The sequence below is a fragment of the Bombyx mori genome, chromosome 22 (assembly GCF_030269925.1).
Source record: "Bombyx mori chromosome 22, ASM3026992v2".
NCBI classification, from domain to species: domain Eukaryota; kingdom Metazoa; phylum Arthropoda; class Insecta; order Lepidoptera; family Bombycidae; genus Bombyx; species Bombyx mori.
Genome location: NC_085128.1, coordinates 4,946,081 through 4,957,125, shown reverse-complemented (window position 1 = coordinate 4,957,125; position 11,045 = coordinate 4,946,081). Strand labels below are relative to the sequence as shown.

Genomic DNA, 11,045 nt, shown 5'->3' with positions numbered 1-11,045 from the left:
AACGCCTCTGGGATTTTGTTACCGCGAACAAAATTCTCATAGACGAACAGTTCGGATTCCGCTCTAAACACTCGTGCGTACAACAAGTGCACCGCCTCACGGAGCACATCCTGATAGGACTAAATAGGCGTAAACAAATCCCGACCGGCGCCCTCTTCTTCGACATCGCGAAGGCGTTCGACAAAGTCTGGCACAACGGTTTAATTTACAAACTGTACAACATGGGAGTGCCAGACAGACTCGTGCTCATCATACGAGACTTCTTGTCGAACCGTTCGTTTCGATATCGAGTAGAGGGAACTCGTTCTCGTCCCCGTCAACTGACTGCCGGAGTCCCGCAAGGCTCCGCGCTCTCCCCGTTATTATTTAGTTTGTATATCAATGATATACCCCGGTCTCCGGAGACCCATCTAGCGCTCTTCGCCGATGACACGGCTATCTACTACTCGTGTAGGAAGATGTCGCTGCTTCATCGGCGACTCCAGATCGCAGTAGCCACCATGGGACAGTGGTTCCGGAAGTGGCGCATCGACATCAACCCCACGAAAAGCACAGCGGTGCTCTTCAAAAGGGGTCGCCCTCCGAATACCACTTCGAGCATCCCACTCCCTAATAGGCGCGCAAACACCTCCGCCGTTAGCCCCGTCACTCTCTTTGGCCAGCCCATACCGTGGGCCTCGCAGGTCAAATACCTAGGCGTCACCCTCGACAGAGGGATGACATTCCGTCCCCATATTAAAACGGTACGCGACCGTGCCGCCTTCATATTAGGACGTCTCTACCCTATGCTTTGCAAGCGAAGCAAACTGTCCCTCCGTAATAAGGTAACTCTCTACAAAACTTGCATACGCCCCGTTATGACGTATGCAAGCGTAGTGTTCGCTCACGCAGCCCGCACCAACTTGAAGCCCCTTCAGGTTATTCAATCCCGATTCTGCAGGATAGCCGTCGGAGCACCATGGTTCCTGAGGAACGTGGATCTCCACGATGACCTGGAGCTTGACTCTGTCAGTAAGTATCTACAGTCGGCATCGCTGCGCCATTTTGAGAAGGCGGCACGACATGAGAACCCTCTCATCGTAGCCGCTGGAAATTACATACCCGACCCAGTAGACCGAATGGTAAACCGTCGACGTCGCCCAAAGCACGTCATTACGGATCCTCCTGATCCATTAACGGTGCTCTTAGGCACCACAAGCACCGGTGACCGTCCTCGTCGAACCCGTCGCTTGCGACGAAGGGCTCGACGAGCGAACTAACCCATAGACACAGCCCACTGAGTTTCTCGCCGGATCTTCTCAGTGGGTCGCGTTTCCGATCCGGTGGTAGATTCTGCGAAGCACTGCTCTTGCTAGGGTCAGTGTTAGCAACTCTCCGGTTGAGCCCCGCGAGCTCACCTACAAACGTTAGGGTGAAGCTGAAATAGCCTCTCAAGGCTATCAGCATAGGTAGGAAAAAAAAAAAAAAAAAAAAAAAAAAAAAAAGCACTAAAATAATTACCACCACAGGAAGTTAATTTGAAACGCAATTTTTTTTATAAGTTAGCAGCTATTATCATGCATATTCAGAGTTGTTTTGTGAACTTTCAACGTTCTACTATTAAACTACAAAAAAATGGAAGATTTTGCAACGAATATAAAACTTATATTGAACGTCGAAAGATTTTCCCGGTTTTTTCCCGATTCGCCTTTCAATCCCTAATCGCCCCATTTTCCCGGTACCGTTTATTTATTTAAAAAAAAGATTATCGGTCTTGTCACGAGGTTTTGTCAAACTTTTTTAGTGGTTGAGAACATGGAATTGACTCGAGAAAATTCAAGGGCGATGATTTATTATGACTTTCGAAGTGGTTTAACACAAAAACAGTGTGTTGACCGGATGATTCCTGCATTTGGTGATGAAGCCCCATCCAAAACCACAATTTATCGCTGGTTTGCTGAGTTTCAACGAGGACGTGTCAAGCTCAGTGATGATCCCCGTCAAAGTCGTCCAAAAACTGCAGTGACCCAAGAAAACGTTGATGCTGTGCGTAAGCTGATTGAGGAAGATCGACATGTGACATACCGCGAAATTCAGGCAACTTTAGACATTGGCATGAGTCAAATACAATTAATCTTGCATGAACAATTAGGTGCGTCAGAACTCTCGAAAGATTCCACGCGGATCCTCAAATGCTGTATACAACATTGGATCAGGTGACGAATCCTGGATATACGCGTACGAACCCGAAACAAAAAACCAGTCACGAGTTTGGGTGTTCGAAAATGAGTTAAAGCCAACAAAAATTGTTCGTTCACGGAGTGTTGCAAAAAAAATGGTGGCCAGGTTTGTCTCCAAAACCGGCCATGTTACGACTATTCCTCTTGAGGGACAAAGAACGGTTAATGCAGAATGGTATGCTAGCATTTGTTTGCCACAGGTCGTTTCTGAACTCCGTAAAGAGAACTGCAACCGCCGCATCATCCTCCATCACGACAATGCGAGTTCTCACACCGCGCACAGAACAAAAGAGTTTTTAGAGCAAGAAAACATAGAATTATTAGACCATCCGCCGTACAGCCCCGACCTAAGCCCTAATGATTTCTATACTTTCCCTAAAATAAAGAGTAAATTGCGTGGACAGAGATTTTCATCACCTGAAGAAGCTGTGGACGCCTACAAAACGGCCATTTTGGAGACCCCAACTTCCGAATGGAATGGTTGCTTCAATGATTGGTTCCATCGTATGGAGAAATGTGTCAAATTTCGCGGAGAATACTTCGAAAAGCAATAAATACATTTTTAAATAGTAATGTTGTGTCACTTCGTTAATTCCCGAAATTTTCAGTGCCGCCCTCGTAGCAAGGTATGCAAAAATAAATGAAGATTTCGCTAAAGAACTTGGTTGAAATGTGGTTGTAACGTAGCAATGCTCTTTGGAAAGCATGTTTCAAATTACAATTTGAATATTGAAATTTCATTTTCTTATACAAAATATATCTAATATTAGTCGTTTTTCACACATTGCATTCTCCACAATATTATATTATTAAAATACCATTATGCTATTTTACTTTCAAATTGAAGTACTATTTAAACGATCTCATCGGAATATCCTGTACCTCATTTTAATCAACCAATAGGGTTATAGGCTATCGTTGGAATTTCGGGGGAATCGTTGGAGTTTTACTTAGTTTTTGGACAAGATAGTCGTATTCATTTTATTAATGACTATTACTGATTTTGCGTCCTTTGTTGCATAATAGTGGGCTTCAAAATGTATGGACAGTAAACATAAATGGGTAATCGTATGAAACTACAATTAACACCATCTAGGTAACGAGGTGTACAAACAAAAAACATTTTAAAATTAACGCCATCTAGTTTGTCAACTTGGATTCGAATACTCTTTTTAAAACATACAAATTTTGCACCTGACCGTACTTATCATAGATGTCATTAATATCCTTGAGATATAAGGCCGAAATTTTAGTGGTGTCTACTCTACTGGAATGAGAATGATGGATAGTACTTTAAAGGTATCAAGAAATACATAAAGTGCCATAAGTAAATGAGTATACAGTCCACCTGGAAGCATTGCCTTCAGCGATTCCACGGTCATTATTTTATGTTTAGATCAGAATGATATCGCCTGATTTCGGTTTATTATTTATGGATGGCATGTAGGAGTATGCGAGTCGACTCTTTAGATTTTTGTTCTTTGGTAATGACAAAATCTCAAACAGAACCCCTTCTGAATGACATTTAATAGTGATAGGGCGTATTTAACTTGCAACGGTTTGAATGATTAGAATTAGCATTCTCTAATTCTATAATGCGGTAGGCAGCGACTTTGTTGTGCCTGTGACGTTTGACAGTAGCCACTTATCATCATCGCGTGTGCTCTTCAACCTACAAAGGCAATAAAAAAGTAATCCATCGACACCTTATATCTCAAGATGCGCATATCTTATGTCTCATTTAGGTTGTAGTGTTTATTGGGTCCGGTAACGGCTGTAAATAGTAGATTTCCCAAAAGATGGCGTCCGAAGAACGGTATCGTAGAGGGCTCTAGCACCAACTCATGCCAACTCGCGTGCTCCAACACCAGTAGCAATAAGGTTAGGATTGGATTGGATTATAAAATAAGAGTACTGCTTCTACAGATGGATAGAGAACGAGGCCACATACACGTTTTGATCAATTACTTTAATTGAAGATTCTTTGATCGACATCAGACATATAGCCGTAATGTTGATATAAATTATTTCAGTGAGGGTACTAATTCTAAAAACTCTACAAATTCGATTCTAATCACACCGAATCCATCTACAGTAAAAAATACAAAACGTAGATCTCAATTATTATTTTATTTAACCACTGGTATAAAAAAAAACTATGGAAAACAAACAGAATTCAATATAAAAAATAAATAATCAAATGATGTATAAAAATTAAAGTATTTTATTACGCTTCAAATGTACACGTATATCACCTTATTTACTAAACGACCAAGGTACATTATTTATTATAATAGTATTTCCAGGTATGTACTGAGATATGTTCGATAATTCATTTTAATAAATCGATATGCAAATCATCAGTTTAACAATGTATTGTTTTAAATATATATATATTTTTTTTTTGGCGCCAAATTCCACCATTTTGCAAGCATTAGCATACTAACACAGTGAACTAGCATTTCTCAGCGTATGCTCTAATTATTTTTCTGTCAGTTACAATCATAAGAAATCAGTATGCGCATAGCTTTTAAGCTTTATTACATTAACAATTTCAACGATGCTACACAGTTTACTATCACAAAAGGCCTTTAAAAAACCGCATCTCATATCACAAAAAAAAATGACACATCATTATACTCAACAAATATATCACATTCCAATATTATAATATAATTCAGTTACCGTAATACCGAAGAGGTCAATATTTATATTATTTTTGATCGCAGGTATTTATTTATTACTATTATATTAACTTGTGACTCAGAGCCAAGAATAAACGTTTTTATCGATATTTCAACCATCTCTTACAAAATCTGGTCTCAATTTTTTTTTAACTTAATTAAATTGTCATTACTGTAGCTACTCGTATTATGACCAAATATGTGCGAAACAAGGAAAAAACAGCGCGTACAAGTTAGCACATGTGAGAGAAGTAAAACTTCTTGAGAGATACAGAGAGCTGTTGTGATGTTTACGAAATGATTTGGTATAAGTTGATGCAATACATTTTACATCGAATATCTACACTCGTTACGCTCGAAGAAGTTTCACTTCTTTAACACTTTTCGAAATTACCTATAACTAATCCCGTATCTGGTTGCGACTTGTGGAGTGTGCGTGGTGGCTACGGCCATTAACAAGGGAACGTCATTCATGTCAACGTTCAGAGACTTCGTCAGAGTTGCAATATCGCAGAAATCCGTAGACATTAGCATCTCGGCCAGAGTTTTTGAAAGGACGCAGAACTCGCGAAGTTTCCCTTCTAAGAATGATAGACACTGGAAAATATAAAACCAACATTAGTAATTTTACGGTTCAACTACAAGAACGATAATAATATGTTGTTTTGTAAATAAATTAATGGCTGGTTGTAGGTTGTAGGTTGTATTTGCTTAGATTATCCTTTCCAGATTACTTCAGTAATAAGAAGGTGATCGAATAATAAAGGTGAATACGATTTGAAATACAATTGATGAACATTAAAACACCGAATGTGATGAACATACTAAAAAATGACCAGTTAGCCTCCTTCCCCTTCTCGTATATAATCTATAGTGTAAAAATATAATCAATGTATCTGTCTCACTTGGAAAGTCGAGACGGGCGGTCGTCTCTTATTGAACTCGAAACAATTTTTTGGAATATTAATTTCTATAAACTTAACCATCATTGATCCCCTATATAAAATGTTTCTCCTACCTAATCTCTGGTAGCCTAAGGGGCTATTTCAGCTACTTTTATAGCTGGAATACTACTAGCTACTTTTAAGGTGAGCTCACGGGTTCAACCTTGGAGGATTTGGTAACACTAGCCTTAACAAGAGCAATGCTTCGCTGAGTCCACTATGGGATCAGAATCGCGACCCACTGAAAAGATCCCAAGGGAAACAGAGTGGGTGGTGCCTGTGGAACAATATAGACTTGCGTAGAATGAATATCATTATTAATTTAATAAAAAATGCTTAAAACAGATTCTATAGATTATGGCTTTTCGTTGTACTTTAACAGTGGTGTTTTGTTTATTAATGTTAAAATAAAAAGGATTTTATCAAGAAGGATCTTTGAATTGGTTTAATTACCAAACGTCAATGTCGTCGCATACATAAAGGGTTTACTGTTTTATCGACAGACTTGTAAGACGTAAACAGGGTGTGAAGGGTAAGAAGCAGTATTTCAATGCAAGTCACTCGTCATATTAAAAATTGGTGGGCAGCAATTTGCAATGTGACGGTGACGGCTTAGCCTACTCAGAAAAATATGTATTCACCTCGTGTGCCGGTACTTTTGCCTTCCACATGATCGGCAGTGCGTCTAGCATGGAGCCCACTAACGGCGACATCCCACCGGAACAGCAATCTCTACCCACAATGCGAACTTCCCTGCAAAGTAAAAAATATGTTCCCTTCTAATCACCAATAATAAAAATCCGATAAATAACATAAAATATCAATACAAACATCATAGTTGTGGCGATAGCTATCATAGAACACAAGATATTTGACAGATTCCTGAATCTCGTTAACAACAATTTCAAAATAGGTTTTCATGTATACAAGATCCCCACAATAACATACGGAATTTTATTAGTGGTAGGACCTCTTGTGAGTCCGCACGGGTAGGTACCACCGCTCCGCCTATTTCTGCCGTGAAGCAGTAATGCGTTTCGGTTTGACGGGTGGGGCAGCCGTTGTAACTATACTGAGACCTTAGAACTTGTATCTCAAGGTGGGTGGCGCATTTACGTTGTAGATGTCTATGGGCTCTGGTAAGCACTTAACACCAGGTGGGCTGTGGCTCGTCCACCTATATGAGCAATAAAAAAAACAAAAACAAAACGGACCGTCTGTTTACCGAGTAACTTCAGCAGCTCAGTGGAAGATCTTTGTTCTTAATAAATAGTCCTGAAACTATGTTCAAGAAATGTATCACTTTCCCGCTAAAAAGTCGAGTGTCGAGAGAAAACCTTAATTTGTATTTAGGACATTTAAAAAAATTGCCACTTTAGAAGAACCCCTTTCGAAGTCGAAATAAAAACATATTATTTGCTAAGGTTAAGCATCAAAACTTGTTATTTTAGTATCTTCATATATCATGAATGTAATGTAAAGCAAACGGAAGCCAACTTGCTGATGTCTTTCATCGCACCGCAAACGAATATTCATTTATATAAAATATTTCAACTATATGATACATAAATTCTAAAACTAGTGAGATTAATCATTAAGTGAACATAAATACTGACTCATGGCCTTGTCACTCTTCCACTGTACATTGCTAGTTTGATTTATTTTTCGTAATATAAATCTAGAAAGGCGTATAAGAATTTCAGAAATTCGTTCTGTTTCGTGCATAATTAAAACTATATTTACGGTTTAATCCTCGATTTTATTATTGTAATTTGTAATTATGTTCAATTATTTTGGGATATTTCGAATGCTTTAGTTTTTCTAGTTACACGCGATTCATGTACATATTAATTCGTATTATTTTTATTTTTATTTATTTATTGATTTATTTACTACAAGGAGAACCAACAGCCAACTAACATAATATAATAAGATATCAAATAATAGAAACAAAAAGTCAATTAAAGGTTCTCACCAATATAACCAAATTAAAACACTAGGGAAACAACAACATAGAAACAAATAAATTAAAAACAATGAGCAAGCAAGAAATAACACAAGCAAAGGAGGAATAAATAACAAAGGCGAAATTAAGTCATTAAAGTGACGAGAAACAAAGATAATACTGTTTTGCGTACATCAAAACCCTAGTCAGACCGGAATTTGGAGCCATTGATATTGTATGAACGTACCAGGAGTTAGTGTCCCCGACAATAGCCACGGATTGTAAGGAGCACTCGACAGTCTTGTTCAGATGCGACGTCAAGTCCAGGTCTCGTCGCAGATCCGTCTCCCACGCATTCGGCTCGGCCAATGTTCCTGTTATTGGATAAAGTTTCAAGTATCATGTTAATTCTATTATTTTTTTTACCCTACACCGGGAACAGGTCAAATGTAAACATAGTCCACAACGTGGGTAAGAAAAGCTATCGAAGTTATACTTCTATCGACGCGTTTATGAGAAAACATATCGTGTATATTGTATTTTTAGCGTGTGACGGACTTGCGTGCGCTTTTATGACACATAATTCAATTGTAAATATTGTGTATCAATATTTCAGAATACATTATAAATTTTTAAATAAAATATTCCTTGAATAAATAAATATAATCTGTGAATGTTTAGTTGGTATATAATTTAATTTGACCATATATGATATATAGTACAGAAGTATAACTTCTTTCGTACATATCTAAGAACAAAGTCTTTAAAACGTTCTTTTGTTATATTGTAGTAACAGGCGGCCTATCATTATGTTGATTACAGCGTATCAAAGCCCATAGAAATCGCAACGTAAATCATAGAGTGGCATCATAATGGAAGTTCTACTCATTTCACTGTATGAGACATTCGCTGCAGAAATGAACAAAACGACTTTAAATTATCTTTTGTAATAACGCATTTTTATTAGATTCGCTCTTATTACAAACTAAATTAAATTCTACATTTCGTCGCTATCAAATTCTATCCAAAGTTTCTAATCAGCATCCTAGATATTTGAAAATACACGAACGATTGATATTCTAAATCGTTATGATGAAAATTCAACAATTCATATCATTAATATTAATTATATATTATTATTATTGCTTAATATAAAGGTGTTTATACATGTGCGGGTAGGTACCAAGATTATAGTCTGTCTTTGCGAGGCAGTGTTCCGTTGCGGTTCGAAAGATGAGGCTGTCATTACACAATACGATTAAGCCTTTAGGTATCATTATTAATTTAGCTGCAGTCACTAGATGAATGGCGAACTGGTGGGTTCATAATCAAAATAAGAAGGTATTCATAAATATTTTGCTGTTGTTATAAAAACTTGCTTAAACTTATTAAATAAATACAAAATCTCTTACCTTGTAATACTAAATCAGGTACATAATGATCTGTGATTCCTCCGAGTAAAGACGCGTCGTATCCAGACCTCAACAGACAAGGTCTGCCCATAACTTGCAACCGTTGTAACGGGATTTCTATGACTTGCTTTACTTTCATCTGCCTTTCGTTCATTTTATCTCTACTTGTCTTCCTCTCAGGCCTTTTGGCCTCTAAGTTACTAATCCTATCTTCGATCTTGGCAACGTTAACAATTAATGTGTTCTCTTTTTGTACTCGAACGAATGTTTTAGGCGATAGTTCTCGATGGGTCTGATTGTCTCTGACTATGGTCTCCTTTGCGTGTTGGGGTTCCGACTGTCGCGGTATGTCATTCATGTACTCCATTTCGGAAGCGTTAGTGGGCGTCTGCAGCAGCGATTCCATCAGCTGGCACTTGACGCAAGTCTCGCATCTCTCCTCTTGTATCGGCGGCACGATCATGGGATCGAACTGGTAGTTGTCCAACTTCAAATTCCCCGGTTTCCCAATGTAATGCCTGTCGAGAATCTCTAAATTCTTACTCTTCATGTAATTTGTCACTATCTGAGGGTACTTATCGAACTCGAACTTAAAACCGGAATGTTTTATAGGTTTGGAATGTTGAAGTGTTTGCCCGCAGCATTTGGAAGGGCTGTCGGACTTCTCGCAGTTATCCTTCGTACATTTCTCTATCTTGTTTTCAGGGATCTCTATCTCTAGGGGTTCGTTGTGTATTTTAGAGGATTTCTTGACACTCTTCCCGCTGGCAGACTTGTTTTTGAGTCCAACTAATTTCTCATTATCGCCCAGGACGAAGATGACCTGCTCGGGCTCGGCGTCTGATATCGATGAGCTAAGACTAGAATCCGAATACGCTTTAGATAAGAGCATCATGGTGGTGTTTCTCTTCAGGTGACCGGTAACTGGTTCTGTGTTTGAGCCGCCTTCTATAGCAAACTGCGCACTACTAGAGAGCTTCTGATTTAGATTTGCGTGCGTCGACGATTTCTTCAATCCAACTTCGCTCGGTACCAAAGTACCGACACTGCAATCACTGTTCTGAGCATTCAATTGTTCATTTAGAGTTTCACACTGTGATAATTTGCTCGCGCGAGTCGCTGTTCGTTTCAATCCACCCTCAGGCTGATCGACATTGACCACTCTAATCTCTTTCACCGGAACATTCTGGTAGAGGAAGTCGGTTCGTTTGACTTCGCCGCATCGAATGAAGTAAGTCAAAATTACTAGTAGCCTGTTGACGAACTGGGTGTTGGTCGTGCCACTGATGATAGTGCGAGCGGCGCGAGGTGGAAAACCAATATTTCCGCAGAGATCATTGAGCTGTGCCCACAGAACGTTGTACGGACGTTTGGAGTCGTTTAACTTCGTCGCAGCCGTTTGGTGGACCTCACTGTCGTAAGGGCTGACCGTGGACACCCAACCGAGATGGTATGTGAGCACGTACGTTACAAGTGTACTGATGAAACTGTAAAAATATTATTTAATTCAGATATATACGTATTGTTGAAAGAGTTAGTCACAAATAGTGGAAGGAGCGATTAACGTACTATGAAGACAATTATCTTAGATTTTCTTGTCAGGTTGCGGAGTACGCTTACAGTACCGATAGGAAAATATCAATGTTATCAAAAAGTTTCTATTCACAACGGAATTAAGACGTGTTAAACAATAAGAAAACGGCGAAGGTACCATTCGATTCTGAGGTAATAGTGGTGACTTGAGATCACTCTACTGGTCTATAGTATAATAATATAATAATAATACCACTTTCACGTGAGATCCTAAATCGTATACGTAACGTTCAAATGTTATATTGCAA

The 11,045-nt window shown here is 38.8% G+C and overlaps 1 protein-coding gene across 2 annotated transcripts in view; it reads right to left on the bottom strand.

Annotated features, from left to right (window-relative positions):
• Positions 1–4,330: 4,330 nt before the first annotated feature.
• LOC101745586 (folliculin-interacting protein 2) overlaps positions 4,331–11,045 on the bottom strand; it is a 32,756-nt gene continuing 26,041 nt past the window's right edge. For both annotated transcript variants that reach the window (XM_004931924.5, XM_004931925.5), the window contains exons 10-13: positions 9,205–10,691; positions 8,040–8,166; positions 6,489–6,600; positions 4,331–5,500 (exon numbers count right to left, since the gene is read on the bottom strand). In XM_004931924.5, the coding sequence (XP_004931981.2) occupies positions 5,294–5,500; positions 6,489–6,600; positions 8,040–8,166; positions 9,205–10,691 (1,933 nt within the window). In that variant the 3' untranslated portion in view covers positions 4,331–5,293. The remainder of the gene's footprint in view (positions 5,501–6,488; positions 6,601–8,039; positions 8,167–9,204; positions 10,692–11,045) is intronic.